This window comes from Natator depressus, chromosome 5, assembly GCF_965152275.1.
Source record: "Natator depressus isolate rNatDep1 chromosome 5, rNatDep2.hap1, whole genome shotgun sequence".
NCBI classification, from domain to species: Eukaryota; Metazoa; Chordata; order Testudines; family Cheloniidae; genus Natator; species Natator depressus.
This window is the reverse complement of record NC_134238.1, coordinates 76,882,556-76,901,764: the sequence shown is the minus strand read 5'-3', so window position 1 is coordinate 76,901,764 and position 19,209 is coordinate 76,882,556. Positions and strand designations below refer to the sequence as shown.

The following is a 19,209-nucleotide window of genomic DNA, read 5'->3' as shown; positions in this document are numbered from 1 at the left end:
TTTCCATTATCACTTAATAAAACTCCAAACTCTGTATTGGCCACAATAGTTAACTTGGTTCTTAATTTGAGACATTGAGACAGTGCATTCCTGAAAATTAGCCAAGTTGGCTTTAATGCAGGTAAAACAGATTGCTTAGTGCATGTAAAAATAAATATTTTTGATATGACCACTGGTGCCTAGTTGCCTTCATATATTTTAAATATAGCCTGAAAAAGTATTGCCTATAATTGTAATTCCCTCTTACCATGTTTTACCATTCTAATGTAATCTTCAAATGTTTGTTTAGTTGGTTTTATATCTTTATCAATGGTAAGTTAAGCAACAAAATATCTTGCAACGTTCTAGAGCAAATTTGCCTGTGTATAGAGGATAACCATGAAACCTAGGCCATCTTTGAAGATTTTCTCCCTCTCCCCCAATCAAAGGTCCAAATTCTGCCCTCTGAGACACACATTTGCTTTAGTAAGAGCTGCCTACACCTCTAAAGGCAGGACTTGGCCCTAAGAGTTTAGAGTGCCCCTTAAACTGGAATGCTAACAATTAGAGCTGCTTATAGAAAAACGAATGCGTTTTTCACCGCTTTGAGGCTCTTTAAAAAAGTTTACATTAGCTGTCTTGGGGCTAAGACTAATCTAGTTCCTTTTTGTATAGACTGCTAGACAATAAAAATAAGGCTATATTTTAAACAAGAAAATGTTCATGTGCCATAATATTTACATTAAATTACATAACAGCTTTAGATGATGTTGTATGTTATACTGCATAAGCACTTTTCTTAAACGGACACTGTGTATATATAATCTTTCAATGATTGTTACCACCAGTATAGTGTTTCAGCTGATATGATTTTAATCACCATCAGGTTGAACTTGAAAGAAAGTTGGAATCAGCTACCAAATCAAAGTTGCACTACAAACAACAGTGGGCCAGGGCTTTGAAAGAACTTGCAAGACTAAAACAGGTATGTAAATAGGATAGAGCACATGCACAAAAAGGATGTAATAGTCTTTTTCTTTGTGTTCCTATGATCAAGTCTGTTAATATTATGGGCTAGTCATGCCTTCTATTGTTGCTATTGATTTCTATTATAACTGCCAGTATACATTTAAAATGGTCAAAACTTTCCTAAACAGTCAGCTTTGGGCTGGAATTTTTTGCAACTGGGCTTTGTCTGATAGTGACTTTTGGCAAAATCTCTATTTTTTTCGTTTGGAAAAATGGAAAAATATCTGTTTCCCAAAGTTAAAAAAAATTCTGACTACACTTATTTTTAAAATAACAAGGTTACAGAACAACTGGCTAAAGCTTGAAACTTAAACTTGGACATAATTCTCATTGTAGACCAGGGCCTTTGCTTGGCTTGGAACTGGGGTGATTTAAAAAAAGGCCACTTCTGGGGATGCTCAGTAAGCATCTGCTAGAAAAAGTCAAAAAATAAGTTAGTGATTTATCTTGGCCATGGTGCACATCCTGTTGTTTTATATTTTACGCCAGAAACTTCAATATTTAACATTTAACCATATTCAACACTGAACCAGAAAAACAAGATGAAAAATGCTGTGCATGAACAATGCCGGTGAGTTAAAGTCGCTGTTAGAATCTAAACTGGCATTTCTTCTCTTTTACACCCTAACTTTAATTGTGCAACCTTAACGTTGCATTCAGGACTACTTGAAGAAAATCTAGCATGTCCTATGCAAAGTCATTCAATAGTGAGAAATAGGGAGAAACAGAGCATTCATTCTGAACCTGTGCCATCACCACTAGCTGCAAAATCAAAAGAATTACTCAGAAAACTTCTCTGCTGCCCAACCTCTTATGGAATTTGCCCCAAATTCCTTTACAATGTCAAATGGAAGGGTAGAGGTATAAATCATGTCTCCAGAAGTACCATGTCGTTGGGAAGTAGACTTTTGTAATCATGGATGGAGATTTCCTGCTAAACAGGAAGTGGCTACCTACAACGTACCTTAGCTAGAATTCTGTTTCAGTTGAATATCTTATTTTCCAGGTGTCTCAGGTTATGATGGCATAGCATTGTCAGTATAAAGTTTGTACAGCATATCCTGTAGCACTGGAACATGAGCAATAAACACATTTGCATTTTAATCTGTTCCTTGTGGGGCTGAGGCGCCCGGGTGTCTGAGGATCCACTGTAGATTCATGTTTGGCAGTATTAACTGAATTAAACCCGTTGCATTAGTCTCTGGTTTTAGTGTCTTAATTTTCTGTGTTTTCCAAGAGAAAAGTGACTGAGGGTAAAAATTGCTTGTATGTTTAAAGTTTTTAAAAAAGTATTTAATCATACGAAGTCTACATCCTGACTGTGATTTCTTGAGGAAAGGGTACAGGTAAGTGCCCATCTTTGCTGCTGTTGGTTAAGAGACAAGTTTGTTTTTGTTTGTGTTTTGTTTTTTGCAAAACTGACTTAACAGGCATCAGTACGTCAGTTTACACTATGATAGCTATATGGTCATAAAGTATACTTAGGCCCACATTTTTAAAGGTATCTAGGAGCCTAAATTTCATTTGCAGAAGGGATTTAGGCACTTCAGAGCCAAAAATGCCACTGTCAACAGTATTTTGGCTCCTAAATGACTAAATCGCTATTGCAAAATGAAATTAATGCTCCTAAATCAGTTAGGTATTTCAGTGCAGTGTACTGCAACACCTATATACCTTTAAAAATCTGGGCCTTAGCTTTAAAAAATGATAGAATTTGCAGAATATTGCGGAATACAGCAAACTTATAGAGATCTGGAAATCACAGGTTACACAGTTTTTTCCTGTCTCTGAATTTTCCCATCTGTGATGCCAATAAAGGATTTTTGGTTGGTTTGTTTTTGTGGATTTTTCTGTGTATATGTCAGTGAGACATTTAAAATCTCTCTGAGGCCAGCATGTAGCAGCAGTTCCTTCATCCTCAGTGTAGCGAGGCGATGACTCACCAGTGTGGAGCCTCCTGCTGGTCATCTCGGGAATTAGCTCTTTCCAGCCTTTGGAGCGCCCTCTGTAGGCCGGTGTCTTGCCTGCCGCTGGACCTGTGACCCTCCTGGACCCCGGTGCCCATTTTCCTCAGGGTTCTGCCCCCAGCAGTAACCCACTTATTCTGGGTCTCCCATCCCACGGGAACCCCCAGCCCTCTAAACCCACCTTGCCTCAGTGGCTATGGCCAGTCATCATCTAGACCCCGCTCAGTGGGGAAGACTGCAGTGTAATAGCCACTCATCATTGGCAAGGGGTTAGGACCAGCTGCCTCTGCCTATTCCCAGGCTGCCCCTCTGCAGCCCTCGTACTTTTGATAGGCCTTCAGCCTGGGGAGTTATCAGGCTGGAGCTCCCCAGCTCCTCTTGCCTTTCTTCAGCACTACTCTACCTCAGGTACCCTTCTCTCCCAGGCAGCCAGGTCCTTCTCTCTCCAGAGCTACAGAGAGGCTCTTGGCTTACAGCCCTTTTATAAGGGCCAGCTGGGTCCTGACTGAGCTGGCCACACCTGTGGTCAGCTACTCCTTCAGCTGCTTTCACTCCTTTTTCCAGCCATAGTCCTCTCCAGTGCTGCTTTCAGTTGGCTCCCCAGGGCAGCCCTCTCCCAGGGCTGTTTTAACCCCTTCACAGCCAGAGCAGGGTGACCACCCCACTACACTCAGTAATGCATATACATGCCAGTATATTATTTTTTCCTTTACCTACTGCCTTCTATAAATATGGTAAGGTTTGTGCTTGCAATTATTTAAGATTCCGTAAGCACTTCCGTTCAGTACGGTCAAACACACTAGAGAACGAAACAAAGCCTAACACATTTAAAGATTGAGGGTTCAGACAAGGGTATTCATGTTTTCATACTCCATCTTCACCCCCTGTTTCCCATCCTTTTTTTGCTCTATGGAAGGGCTACTTTTCAAGGAGAGGCGCTTCTAATTCACTCCAGCTTTTGGGTAAGTGAGCACCTCAGCTCCCTGAATCCAAATCTGATTCAGCAGGACCCAATAACTCTTTGGATTATGTTCCTCTGCTTTTCCATTTCAAGGTTTTAAAATGTGTGCTCCAGGTTGCAGCATAAAAACTGCCTTCACTGTATTTCTGTAAGATTTGCAGTGGAATGAAAGGAGCTCTAACCCAGTTATGAGGAAAAGCAAGAATGCTGGGCTAATTCACTCTTTCCTGCAAGACTAAAGATCTCTCTGGTGCATTTCTGGTGCATAAAGGGGTAACTTAGCAGGATCTAGCGGAGACATTACTGAAGAATAGGCCAACCAGTTGCTCTTAGAAAATTACGTCTGTGGATTGGAAAGGAAAGTCTACGGGACTGGGGAGGAGGAGCGAGCTATCTGGATATGTGCTCAAAAGGAGACCCTGTTTCTGGATAAGCAGGATGCTGCTGCTTCTCTACCTCTCCTTTCTTTCCCCCATGAAGAAAAAACACAATCTAATGGATAATTGAAGCTTCAGGGAGAATCACATGGTCTTGTTGGGAGGAGAGGAGAAGAGGAGAAGTTTGTGTGCTAATCAAGGAGGGATATGGAGCCTAAAGCAGGGTCATCATCAAAATCTTTGGATAAGCAGTGCCGAAATATGAACTCAATGAATTTGAGAGCCCAAATTCTCAATGCCCTTTACTTATAACTTACAGATAAATCAAATAAATTAGCACCAGGTATATTTGATGATTGCTAGAAAATCAAAGGTTCGGTTTTATGTGCTATCCTCAGATTGTTCCTTTTCATCTAATTATTGTAGGTGTCAGAAATTGGCCCATAATATTTCTGAAATACCTATGCACAAAAGGGTGATCGTTCGCCTCTCTAATCTTTTCACACCAGAAACTGGATTTTCCCAAAGGAAGCACCAAAATGTCCTGCCTTTTTGTTCGTTTGTTTTCCCTTAAAGGCTTTTTAGATTCCTGTTAGATGCATTTCACCTTTAGTTCCCTGGTTCAAGTCATGCCAGATGGGTAGTGACAAAAACCATCACTAGCTGATAAGTTTGGTAACTTTAAAGTAATAGTTCCAGTCCAGGACCAACAGAAACCCTTGTTAGACATCTGAACCATTTAAATGAGTGGACAGCAAGACCAAATTATACTGCCCTAAAACTTTATTCCTGAAAGCAGTCCACTTAAAATTAGATGGAGGCTTTTTTGTGGGAAATAATGTGGTAAGGCTTATGCTACTATTGTTAATGCTGTACTTAGTCAATCTGGCACTTTAAATTCAGTTAAAAATTAAAAAAGCAAAACTGATCAGGAACCCATGTACTGTGTCTGAATATAAATTTGGAAATTTAGTTGCTTCAGGAATTCCACATCAGCTTTAGTTCAGATGATTTGTGCAATTGCAATAGTTCATCCAATTTCTTGTTTAAATTGGATTAGTACCATATTAATTTTGTGTTGCCTTGGGTGAATAGCCACAGGGTTGTAATCTGTGCCAGTAATTTGTCACACCAAAGCCCTCCGGAGGACTATACAAAACATTTGTGTAGTGAGGATTAGACGTTGAAAGCCATATCTTAGATTGTTAATAAATGTTAATGACAAAACCCAGCTGGTAAGTCTTGGAAATGAGATCTAATGCTTTGTGCCCATTGCCAAAGAACTGTTTAAACAGAGCTTTCCATTACTCAAAGGTGACCTAGTACAGTCGATTATGCTTCTTTATTTCATAAATTAACTAGCTGAGTATTTAGCAAAATGTTCTTGTCTTCTGATTTTCAATTTTAAAAGTCAATGTTTCCTTAATTATAGCATTTTCTTTTTCTTTGGGAACTAGTCATATTAGAACACTGCTGTGATGGCTTTATATTCTGTAGAAAATGAAGTTTGTGAATCGTAACTTTGAAAATTTTGTGTGAACATTAAAAGGAAGAAATTGTTAATTTCTCTCTATCTGGAATTTTTGGATAATAAAACATAATACCAGTTATAACTAGAGAAAGACCTGAAGCACACCCTGACATTTGTGACATAGGCTCATCTCTAAGTGTGAAAACTACAAAATTATACATTTTAATGGATTTGATCATGGTGTGTAAAGTTTATAAAAAATAAGTCTGAAAATCCACAGACTCTATCACAAGGACACCCAGATCTTTCTCCCTCATGCCCATTCCCTTTTTTCCTTGAAGGTATGTACTTGTAACTTTTTATTTGTACTGTTTAACAAAATGTTTTACTCTCAAATAAGACCAAAAATTCAAAAATGTGCACATTTGCATTTTTTTTCTCTATATCTCAAAGTTTTAAAATCTTGGCCTTTAAAATTTACCAACTAAGACCCAGATCCTGCAAAGATTTAGGCATGTGTAATTTTACTCATGGAAGTAGAGCCATTAAGGTCAGTGGAACTATTCATGTGCTGAGTTACACACATGCTTAAGACTTTGCAGGCTCGAGATGTAAAATTTAACAAATGTTTGAGTGATGCAAGAAATCACTTTTTAAAAATAATGCAACATATTACCATTGCAGCTGTAACTAACAACGGTGTTATGTCAGTTTTGAAGGCTGATAATCTCCCTTTTCTGATCTGGAAAATTAACAAAAACAATGTTTATGTTTAAATTAGAATTATGTACATTTTGTGATAAGAGGTTTTATTGTACAATGTAAGTCTCTTACCATATTTGTACTCTATGGATTTGTTCAAAGCAGAACTGATGGATTTGTTTAAAACAACACAGACCTTATTGGCTGACATCGACTCTATCTTGTCCAGCCTCCTGCTTATCCACTCAGAGTAATTAATTTGATTAATTTATAAGTAATTTAGCCAAAGATGGGATGTAAATCTTTTGTTTTAAAAAAAAAAAAAACAGTTGGAGGTCCAAGTCTTGGTTAAAAACTGTGTCTTGAAACCATCCAGGCCCTCCTACTGACTTGTCAGCTCTGGGTTATTTTCAGAAAACTTTACTTGAGTTCCTTAGCTTCAATCGTAATTTTTTTTCCCACAGACTTGCATGGTATGTGTGAGTGGGAGAGTGAATAGTGGCTGCTATTTAGCCATTGTTTAGTCTAGTGTATGTATGTTTACATCTCCCCTTTGGATTTATAGGCAGCTATGGCAAAATAAAGATTGTACTCTTTTGATTGAAGAGCCTCTTAACTAGAGCACCTGGCGGCATGAAGGGAGTCTTTTACAATCTGATTATTTTTCTTTATTACTGATTATTTAATTAATGTTTAAATTACTGTAGTACCAAAGGCCCAAAATCATTATTTAGAACCCCATTTGGAAAGGTACTGTGCAAATATTAAGAAGATATCATTCCTGCCCCAAAGAGCTTGCAATCTCAAGACACACAAAGAAATGAAGGATGCGGGGGGAAGAATATACTAGGCGTAAATAATCACAGACAATTGGCACACCTCTTGTTAACTATACATATTTGGAGGGGGGTGGGAGGTTTCTTGGTGGTGATATGGGGTCATTGGTGGGGTAAGGAGGAATACCAAGAGTGCAGAGTTTAACCTGAGAATAGGAAAATGAAAAAGGAATAAATAAATATTGAGGGAGAGGAAGGAAAAATGAAGGGAAGGACAGAGAACAGCATGAAAGGCAGGGAGAGTGAGACTGTCAATGTGAAGAGAGTGATAGAACGGTGCTGGACCAGATAACCAGTGAACATAAAAAAGTAGTTTGCTGACATCATGGGCATCTGGGTTTTTTGAGGTTACCTTATCACACTGCTGCACTGGGGACTGTTGATATTTGGTGGCCTGGCATACCTGACCAGGAGTACCTTCAGTTCAGAGGCACTATCAGCCTTTGTCTCCTACCACACTACTGCTCCTCTGGCTTTTCTGCAGTTCCTGCAGCAGCTGTAGCTCTCTGCTCTGAGGAGCAGATATTCATCTGAGGAAATATGTTTCAGGAATGTTTCACATTTTTTCCAACCATTTAGTGAAACCAGTTAGACTGCTCCAGTGCTCAGTAACAATCTTCAGATTTTAAACTTCAAAATTTGATTATGTAATATAAAAATTACCCATCCAGGCAAAGTATCTGTCTAAAGCATACATCTTGCCACATGAGGAGAGCAACAGCTCAGTAAGCAATGAGTGCAGTTTCAGACCTGAAAATACTCTTCCGTTTGTCCTCAGGTTAGGAGTATTACAAATGAAATGCTCAGATCAAATACATTTTTTAAATGTATTAACCATGCTTTTTCAATTAAGATAAATTGGTAGAGAACATAGGTGCTGGAACTATGGGTGCTGGGGGTGCTTCCGTACCCCCTGGCTTCAGATTTCTATTATATACAGAGTTTACAATGGCTTTCAGCACCCCCACTATATAAATTGTTCAGCAGCCCTGGTAGAGGATATTTAATATTTGGATTAATCTTTGCAGTAGTGTGTTACCTCAAAGTATCAGTGGCAGTATACATTTTTGCAGCGGCAGTTCAAGTGTCATGATTTCAGCAATGTAAAATTGAGACCTTTTTTCCTATTTCATATTAATATGTAGAAGATTTATACTGAAAATATTTAACATTATAGAAACTGCAAAAATTTAACTTTGATATTGTTTTGTCAATTAAGTGTGAATAGTACATAATATAGATACTGAAAATGAAGGTGAGAATGCTGAATCATTTAAATATCTTCCGGTTTCAGAAGATGTTTTTCACTAAACTCCATTAAAATTGAGTCTACACAATAGACTACTTTTCACACCAATGATTAGGGAGCTTGTTGCATAATGTGGTATTGGAAAGTGTGATTTGGAAGAAGTGGTTTTGATATCTGAAAGAGCCTTTGATAAAGGGCAGCAATTTTCATTACCAAATATGGATAAAGAATCTTTCCTTCACTCTCCCTCCCCAAAATCTGAGTTTTACAAAGGATCCATTCTTTTTGTGACCTCTGATCTGATCTAATACTAAGTCTTAGCTTTGAATTGCATCATACATAGTATGATTTTTACATACTGTATACTAATTCTCCTATCCATATCAAACAAATAATCTATGTTCTTTGACATCTTTTTCCTTTATTGAAGGGTTATATGGGGAGCTACTTTGTTTGTTCAGAATGTTACATAAATCACGGTTGTTTATGAATGTTTTTTTGGGGGGAAGGGATAGCTCAGGGGTTTGAGCACTGGCCTGCTAAACCCAGGGTTGTGAGTTCAATCCTTGAGGGGGCCATTTAGGGATCTGGGGCAAAAATAGGGGACGGTACTTGGTCCTGCTGTGAAGGCAGGGGACTGGACTCAATGACCTTTCAAGGTCCCTTCCAGTTTTATGAGATAGGTGTATCTCCATATAATAATGTTCAGCATACAGATTATGACAGACTGTAAAAGATTAAAAATAGCTATGTTGGGTAAATAATATTATGTAGTTTAGAATGTGGATTTGCATTTTATACTACATAATTATATTATGCACGATAAATTGTCATTGTAGTCTATGGGATCACTTCCCATGAACTTTTATGGATATTTTTAGGGGAAGATTGGTCTTAGATATTTGTGATAAAGTAGTATTGGAAAAGGAGAAAAGGACAATGCTAAAAATGTAAGTACATCTTCCAGTCACATATCTAGTCTGGTAATTCACATTATTGTTTTGTTTGACCCTCTTAAGGTATAAAGGTGCTTATTTTTTATGGTTTTTATGATAAGTATCTAATATAAACCCACAAAAGTAATGAAATACAGAATGACTTTGCAGTAAATATACCAGACTTCGTCTTCTACTGTGCAGAACGATTGTATTGTAATAAGTTTAGTTAAGATTTGCTTATCTGCTTAGATCAGAAATGTGTTACACAGAAATTATACTGTACCCAATTTACTAATCTTGACATTGCTGGGAAGTACTGTCCAGAGCTGTCATTGGAGAAAAGATTCTTGGAGACCAATTCTCAGTTTATATGGATAGGAGGCACTTCAGCACACTCAAACTAAACTCTCTCCAGAGCCACATTGTAGCAGCTCACTCTCTCAGTTCTCTGCCCAGAGAAAATTGCTTTGTACAATCACCACATGTATATCAGCCCTGCTTCCACTTCCAGTGAAGCTTTGCTTCAGCCTGCTTGCGAGGCTGGAAGGCCTGATGCAACCTGTTCTGCCAGTATGAAATGACCAATGCAGGACAAAGATAGTGTCATGTAGGCCTTATTTCTCCACAAGGTCTCCCTCACAGTGGCCTCCACAGACCCCATTTGTGACTGCTGTTCTGTTTGTCCCTCATTTGTGGCCCTTATAAACTGGCAGTAATGATTTTCTGTATCAAGAAACTTCTAGACATGGGGGCTGTTAGCGCATTCCAGCATAAGAGGACCTCCAGACTTTATTTTGACTAAAAAAGAATCTAGAGGTTTCTAGCCTGTCCCTAGTTTGTCTCCACCCAGCCAAAGATGTCTCTGGTTCATCAACATCAAAAATGTGTACTTTCACTTTCTAGCTCACTTGAGTTTTCTTTGTTTGCTGTCAAAATGATACTGCTAGCATGTTGTCTTGCCTTTTATCCTGTCTTTGTCCCCAAGACACTGAAACTCCTGGTCATTGTATTCGCCAGCCTTAAATGGTAAGGTATCAGTGTATTGCATTATTTAGATAATCTCTGTATAATGTTTCTTCTTTTCAGGGTGCTTCCTAGGGCCCCAACATGATTCTTTCAATTCTCCAAAACCGTAGCTTTATGCCCGAACCTCAGCAAAAGCTCATACTTGCCTTTTGAGGAGCCTGGACCACCTAAATGCCAGATCTTGTTCTCTCCTCAAGCAGGTGATTCTCCTCGGTGACACATTCCACAAACTGAAGGACACAATCAGAATACTTCTGTTCACTCCATTCACAGCCATCTGATGCTTTCTTCACCGTCCGTGCCTCATGATATTCTGTGGTAATACAGATAATATTGTGCATGGACAGGCTTCACTTCTAACCCTTTCAGACCTTTTTGCTCTTGTGAGGGGACTACCAAGAAGAGACCTTAACTCTATATACCACCTTTCCAGCTTGTTTGCTTACTGAGATGGTGGACTTTTCCAAATAATCTACTTCAAGTGAAGTCTGCCCCAGAATCATGCACAATCTGAATCTTGAGAGAAACAAGTTTGAGGAGCTGGAGTACCCACCTGAGTTCCTTTTATGTGACAGGAGCAGCAGTAAAGAAGGAGGTTAGTTGAAGCATCAGATAGCTGGACCTGAGGACCATAGGATATTTCTTATAGAAATTTACTCCTTCCCCAGAATCCATAACAATCCTTTGGAACAGAACAACGGGGCAACTTGTATTGCGATACAGGTTGAAAGAGAAGAGAGAGGCCCTTAGAGCTCTTTTCTTCTTCAGAGATGTTCAGAATTCTGATCTGGGCTGAAAGAACATCATAATGTCATCCTCCTGTATACAAGAAACTTTCAACATCTGGGCTAGTTCTCAAGCCAAAGGAATAGGATTTAAACCAACAGGTTCTCTCCAGGATCTTGGCCTTTGAGGAGACCCCAAAGGTAGACACAGCTGTACCCTACAGTCTCAAAAATAGTCCTGTTGTTCCCAGACACTGAGTAAAGATAGTTTGGCAGCTCAAATCTTCTCACTGCCATGGTCAAGTGAGGTTCTTCTATACCTCTTTTATCATTGTTAAGGTAGTGTCAACAGGAAAATCAGGTGGTTGGGCATTCCTGTTTCAAGGAGTTGTCTATCAAACCTCTTCAGATTTCCTGTTTGTTGAGGGTCTTCTGAAAGACTACCTGGTCAGCTATTTGAACTCCCCTAGGCTCTAGAGACTGAGAGGCTGAAACTTCTGGGTTTATTCTATTCAGATGGTGGATAATCTCCTGAAATCCAATCAAAACTGTACAACCAAGGTTTAACACTGTCTCTGTATGCCGCCTTATTTCCTCCTTTGAGTATTAATCTTAACACTGCCTTAATTGGAGACTGATTTTATTTTCTCTTTATCTCTTCTTTTCACAAAAGCTAAGCTGCTTGCAGGTGCAAGTGGGAGCACCAGGAGTTTGAGGATATATGGAGAAACACTGGATCCTCCTCTCTGTATTTCTAAACTTCTGTGCAATCAAGATGATCAGACTGGCCTTTTGCCTTCTTACGTAGATGCAAGTTTAATCTGGTCTTGCTGACTTTGTACCAGTCTCCATTTGAGGCCATGATGAGATGCTCATTGTTTGTTCTTACCATTGAAGTAACTTTTTCTTATGCATTTACCTCTTCCTGCAGATTAAATTAGTTTGGAGCGTTAACCATTAAGGAGAACCTTTCCTACAGTTCTTCTGGACAAAAGTAGGATTTTGAACAACTCTGGAAGTTTTGTCCCAACTGAACTGAGCCTTTCACATTAATTAGGACGTTACTCTTCCTCCTTTTTGCCTATTCTGTCCTACTGAAGTTTGCCTTTATTATGTGGATGCTGAGACTTATAAGTACTGTACCCTTCTACAGATCGTGTGCTCTGTTTCATAGTGTGATATTTTAAAAAAGGCCATAGGCTGATGTCTTTGCCCCATTGACTTCAGTAGGGGCAGGATTTTTCACCGTGTCCAAAGCCCATATAGCAAAATAGACTTACTGTCCTTTGCTCCAGTCTGCAAGTCAATAGGGAAACTACTTCTGCTTTAGTAAGCACACATTCATCTAGCCTGTAAGTCAGCGGCTGGCTCATGGGAAGAAAGCCATAGCCCTTTCATGAGGAAACTTGCGATAGCTGCTTCCTTCATTTACTAATCATTACAAAATCTGTTCTTTCCTTGTTGGACACTCTCTTCAGTGGCTGGCTCCTACAGGTTCCTGTCCTTTCCTAATTCTTCTCTTCTTTTCTGTTTGCTAGTGGTGCCAGGACTGGTGAATTACATATACTGCGCAAATAGATTTTATTAATGAAGTCAGACAGTGGAAAGTAAAACGGATGCAAAAAAACATAAAATGTTAAAGTTGCAAAGTCAAGCAAGCACAAGTTAAGATATTCCAGAATTAAGGGGGACCATGCAGTATGACATGTAGTATTTAATGACCTGATCATATGCTGTTTTTTCCTACAGGACCCCTGCCTCTTTCAGTGCACGGGATGGACTGTGTGTAGTGAATGAAGCAGGGTTATGTAGAGCATTAGTCAGAAGACAACAGGAAAAGAAAGGATAGTCCTTGTTAAGGCAATTGAATATCACCAAGAAGAACTGGGTTTTGTCCCTGGTTCTGCTATAAAATGTAATCTTTGATGCTCGGCAAGTCACTATGTTTTACATTATGGGAATTTGAAAAATGCATTTAGGAATTGAACCAAGTTTTTAAAAACTGTGTATAGGTTTAATTTTTGTTCTGTTTTGGACCCTCTGGGCTTTTATTCAGAGTTTGAAAATTGAATAAATGTAAGAAGAAATCTAGGTCTATTTTTAGATTTTCACGCCCAACTTTCTAAGTGCTTGTCTGCATGCACCTTTAATTTGTGGCAAACTGGCATGTGAATCTATCCCACACTAGCCTCCAGCACCTTAACTGTCCAGTTCATTCATGTGGTTTGATCTACCCACTTTGAAATGGAAGTAGATTAAAGCACACTATCTGTTTGTGCATCAACAGGGTCCATAATGACAGTGTATGACAGGCTATTGTGGGGTAGATTCACATCCCAGCTTGCAGCGAACTAAACGTTCATGTAGACATGCCCTAAGACTGGACACCAGTTTAGAAAGTAGATCTTTTCACACTATAAAATTACCTCTGCCAAACAAAACTTTGTGGTGCTATGAATAGCAGGGTAGTAGGGAGAGAGAGTCGCATACAGCTACTTAGAGTTTTCAAATTTTACTTCTCACTGTATTGAATTTTTGTGCTTATAATTATCTTTCTAGGTATTTATATAGCCCCCGTCATTGTAGTTACTTGAGCAGTATTCGAGACTGTAGTCTGTGTGTTTAAGTTTAAGCAAAAACTTCAGACCCATGCACATCAGCTCTAAAATATACCCCTTGGATATTCTACTACTATTTGAGCTAGTACTTTTGGCCTCCGATTTGGTTGCAGTCTGTTCCGGACAAATGGTTAGCGTGATCTTCACTGAGGCAGTCTTTTGTCTCAATCTTATTTCATTTGTGACTGACATCAGAATTAATCTCATATATACACTAAATATTTTGTATTGACTCATTGTGCTACTTAGTTACTGTTTCTATATTACTTGTGGATTCTGAAACACTGTAAGCTTTGTTACAATTAGCACTTTTAATCAGTAATATTTAATGTCAAATTATTTTTTTCCCCTTAGCGTGAGCAAGAGAATGCTATGGCCCGCCTTAAAAAGCAGCAACAAGAGCTGGAGCACATGAGACTGCGCTATTTGGCAGCAGAGGAGAAAGAAGTGGGGAAAACAGAGCGAAAAGAGCTGGAGGATATCAGAAATGAACTGAACAGGTATTATAGCATTTGTAGGATTTTTCCCTCTGCCTCAAAATAGGGGAAGGTTCAGTTGAATCAAATTTTAATTGGTTGTCAATCCAGTAAAAGAACACAGTTTAGTGTCCCTGAGGTAAAAAATCGCTCATTTATAAAATGTAACAGTCTTGTATTATAGAAAATCTATGCCAAAGGCCACTATCACCAGTTTTTGTCATGATTGTGCTTATACTGCAGCAAGTCTTTTTTACTCTCAACTCTAAGCAGAACTGCTTCATAAAAAGCTACACTAATGGTGATTCTTTCAACTCTCCTCTTGGCCCACATCTTTATATTTTAAGTATATCTAATGTTATCCTCCATTATTATTATGCTTCCAGTCATTTTGAAACCTGAGCTTGGTCACTTATGTGGGTTTTTAAACTGCACTATCAATGCAAAAACCTTGATGAAATCGTAGTAATATGTACACAAGTGATCTAAGGTATTCTTAGATTCAAAAGGCTTCCTTTAAATTTAATCAAGCCAAGGGTTAGTTTGTGTTACTTAAAAAAAAAAAAATTCCTTGATTTCCACTACTTCAGTAAGAAATTTCAGCAAAAATCCATTTAGAACGTATTTAACAAGACAGAATTTCCATGTGTCCTCTACTTGTATGATGTGCTTTTTTTATTGTCAGGCTAAAGCAACAAGAAGACAAAAAACAATCACAAGATTCCAGAGATATTTCAGTTGAGCAAGCGGGTAGTGTTCATACTAGACAATTAAATGAAAGCTTGGATGATTATCTCACTCGCCTGATAGAAGAGAGAGATACGTTGTTGAGAACAGGTGTGTATAACCATGAAGACCATATAGTAAGTGAATTGGATCGCCAAATCAGAGAGGCGCTTGCAAAAAGAAGCAGCAGTAAATAGTATATTTGGAAAATATTTTTGTAAATTTAATTCAGATATCTTACGTTTTAGCATAATAGGATGTTTAATTTTACAAACTAAGGCTCTGATCCTGAAGAGGCATAGGCACATGATATATTTTACACACTTAGTAGACCTTTTGAAGTCAATGTAAATGTTCACAGGACGTGAAGTTAAGCAGGTGTGTATGTTTATGCAGGATCAGAGCATTAGGTGTTGTTTTTTTTGACAATTTTTTATGTTCAAATATATTTATATGTAAATATACTTACATATTTTTTGTATTTTCTGTTTAAATATCTTCTACCTCTCCCCATTACCCTGGCTGGATTTATTTATAATAGCATTTTTTAAAATATCTGTTCTAAGCTTCTCTTCAGTATTTTTCATAACTTGTTTTATGGATTTCTTTCAAAATAGGTTTTTCAATAAAATTGTATGAGTGAAATGCGACTGCAGTAATTCCCAGTGATATGAGTTTTGTAAATTCTTAGGCAAAACAAGTGCTGCACTTCTACAAATGTCATATCCTGTTACATTTGCAAATATGTTTAGTTTTTTAATTTTTAAACTATTTCTGTGACCACAGTTAAAATAATTTAATCATCAATTCTGTAGCTGACTATTCTTTTAGCAAAACACCTTTTTTAAACATGTAACAGTTGCAGATGACACACTTTTGAAGATAAAACCAGAGGAATATTTTACCAAACTGAAACTGCACAAATTAAGTAACTCCACGTCTGATCTTGTAACCATTCTTAGCATGGAAATCTCTTTGCTATCAATGGGAGTTTTGCATGCAAAGGGACTACAGGTATTAGTTGCTCATGAGGAGGTTAAGGTCCTAATTCAGAAAAACACTTGGGCATGTGCTTAAGTCCATCCTTATTCAGGAAAACACTGGGTCAATGGAATGTAAGCACATGCTTAAATGTAAGTATGTGCTTAATGCCAATACAATTACAATTATTGTTTTTATAAACAGAGATGCTTTCCTGAATGAAAGTCTAATGGCAGTGGTTACAAAGTTTTTTTTCAACCATCTGTGGCTTTCAGTTTTAAATTTTTGTGTGAAATTGAGATATAAAGAAGCTAAAAAAATGAAATGTTATATTTGTTAATTGCCATAAGAGAAGAGCACGAAGAATAGGGTGGTGGTTTTTTTGTTTTTGTGATTGCCAGAGTTGAGTAAGGGCCATTCTGCATTATAAGCCCTTTACTCTGTTTCAGCAGTTAAAATTCGTAGTATGGGCAGGGCTGAAAGTTTAGACTTAATCTCTTTACCCATCAGTGAATGCTGGGGTTTTGATATATCGCCTATTAGCACAAATGTTAGTGACTGATGCAAATCTCATAGTACTGAAAACAAACTCCAACAATTCAGTTTCACTTCAAACATGAATGAAGACAATTAATGCAGAAAACTTTATTTTTTTTATTAAAAATAATCACTGGACTTTTATGGTGCCCGGGCCATATAAGTGCCATATTCTTCTTTTGGAGCTTTGCTTTCATGGAATACAGATTTTGTATTGGTTCTGCGTTTACTTCTGATATATTGTTGATAAAGAGGACAGTATTTCTTTATTCTACCACAGGTCAGTAATTTATTTAATGGACGGTTTGTTTAGGTCACTTTTTTGGAAGAAAACAAACTTTTTAAAACACTTACTTTGTGGGGGAAAAAGTGAACATAACATTTTTTTCATGAGGAATGGTCATTTTATCAATAAATACATTTCATAACAAAAACAAATAATACCTAGTAAACTTGTCAGTTTAAAAAAATGTTTATTGTAATATGTTAATGGGTTTAAAGATGGTAGTTTAAAAGAAAAAAAACAGCAAAAAAAACCTCCACTGGCAATGGGAATAATGAACGCTTAGGTAACCATTATAAATCCATGGAGAATTGTAGATATTTAACTATGGCTACATATTCTGTATCACTGATCTATGATTATATGCAAATATAGTCAAATGTGGGATGTTTTATTATCTAGAATGGAAGACCCATTCAGAGTTCTTTGAGTCATCTTTCTCAAAGTTTATTCCTTTGCTAGGATTATAATTTTTTCAAACACTAGAGGGGGCCTTAGACTAAAAAAAGGCAACTATCTTAAAATACTGAAGTGTGGTTTACTTTGGCTTTAGGTGAATGTAAAGATTCTCATCTTTAAAATTATAATATTTTAAATTTTGTGATTTTCATGTTTTTGTTATTTAACAAATAAAATCTGAATTTAAACAACTTCACATTTTGCAGAGGGCTGAGTGATTTTTATTTTCAAATTGTATATTTGGGGAAAACCATTTTACTTTAATAGATTTTTTTGTAACAATAAATTGGTGTGTGAGGTGCTTTGCATGTAATTGTATATTCAATCCATGAAAATGCTGGCAAGTTTAATTTGAAAACTCCTTTGTTTCTAATTCATTGGCTACTTTTACAACAAAAATAAAGGTGGCGGTGGTGCAAGATTTTTTTTAAGCATTCATTACCGTGAACATTTTTCATTTTAATCAACTAAAACATTTTTAGTAATACACAAGATAAGGACACTTCATTTTTCTAAACCTGTTTCTAGGCATGCTACCTAGATGTTCATGTCCATTTACATTTAAAAACAGCATTGCAAGAATGGGAAACATATATTCTGTGACCCTCTAGGTAAAAGCTTTTCTGTATATTTTTGTTCGTACCTATTGACAATAGATTGTATTTGTATTTTGATCATGATTGAAAAGGATGTGGATGGAATTTTAGGCTCTCTACTTGTATGCAGAGTAGGTTTAATTTTTTTCAAACATAACTTGCCCAAAGGCTTTTCTAGCTAAAATAGCTGTTTATATTATATCTGGTACAAATAAATTTTTCTAGAGATTTGTTATGTATTTGTGTGTGTGCGCGTTGTGTTCCAGAGCCACTTTTAAATGCATTGAATTAACTCAAGATCTGGTCTTGTTCCAGCACACTAGTAATCCAGTGGGACCAAATCTCACTTTAATTCACCCCTAAAATGTTTCAGTGAGGCAGGAAAAAGAGCAAACCCCCCCCCCCCCCCAATACACACACAAACACAAGATACTTGGGTTTATTTGAGTTTATCCAATAACTGAAACAGTCAGGTTCCTAAGAAATTCATATGCACCAGCTCCAGCAAACATACACTTATGCACATGGTTAAAATCCTGGTCCTATCGGAGTCAGTGGCAAAAATCCTGTTAATTTCAATAGCTCAGGATTTCACCAGTGAAGTAAATGGGATTCATATCTGCAAGTGTTTACAGTGTTAGGTCCTTAGATTGAAATAGCTTTAAGTGGTTCCCAACATTCTTCATGTTGCAACCCCGTTTGAGCTCACCTCTGTTAACGTGACCCTCAGGGGTCTGAGAGGTTCAGGGGTTGAAAATTTAAAAGCATGAAAAAACATTTCTAGACCATCCAGTTCCTCCAAAAAATGGCAATAGTATGATCCCAATTTTATAATTTTATAAATAGGGCTGGCACCTCTGAGGGGCAGAAAAACTGGCCACTGGCCATGGAGCATGCCCCCCTCACCCTCCTAACCTCCTCTCAGGCATCCACCTGTCCCATTACCCCTCCCCTCCCTCAGGGGAGGGGGAGCCCTTCTGACACCATCTGGACACAAAGCCCCTGCCTCCTCCCCATGAGCCCCTACATCCATGTCTGACCCCCTTGAGGGAGTCCCCACTTTTGTTCCCTAGCAAGCATCTGGCTCTCAGCACCAAGAGAAGCAGGAGCTTCAGCTGCCATATCGGCAGATTGAGGGCCCAGGTGCCACTCTGAAGGTGTTCCCAGCGCTTGTGTGACATGCTGATTGCTGCGCTGCACCCATACGTGCGTGGGTGCCAGCTTACAGTTTGTTGTAATGTGCCACAGTTGGGGTTTATCTTTTTCTCACTTA

At 37.9% G+C, this 19,209-nt stretch overlaps 1 protein-coding gene across 1 annotated transcript in view; it reads left to right on the top strand.

The window, feature by feature from the left end:
- Positions 1-17,593, top strand: part of CEP120 (centrosomal protein 120) — a 72,440-nt gene extending 54,847 nt beyond the window's left edge. Inside the window, exons 18-20 of the mRNA XM_074953033.1 lie at positions 866-964; positions 14,233-14,378; positions 15,040-17,593. Coding sequence (XP_074809134.1) covers positions 866-964; positions 14,233-14,378; positions 15,040-15,277 — 483 coding nt within the window. The 3' untranslated portion in view covers positions 15,278-17,593. The remainder of the gene's footprint in view (positions 1-865; positions 965-14,232; positions 14,379-15,039) is intronic.
- The last annotated feature ends 1,616 nt before the right edge of the window (positions 17,594-19,209 follow it).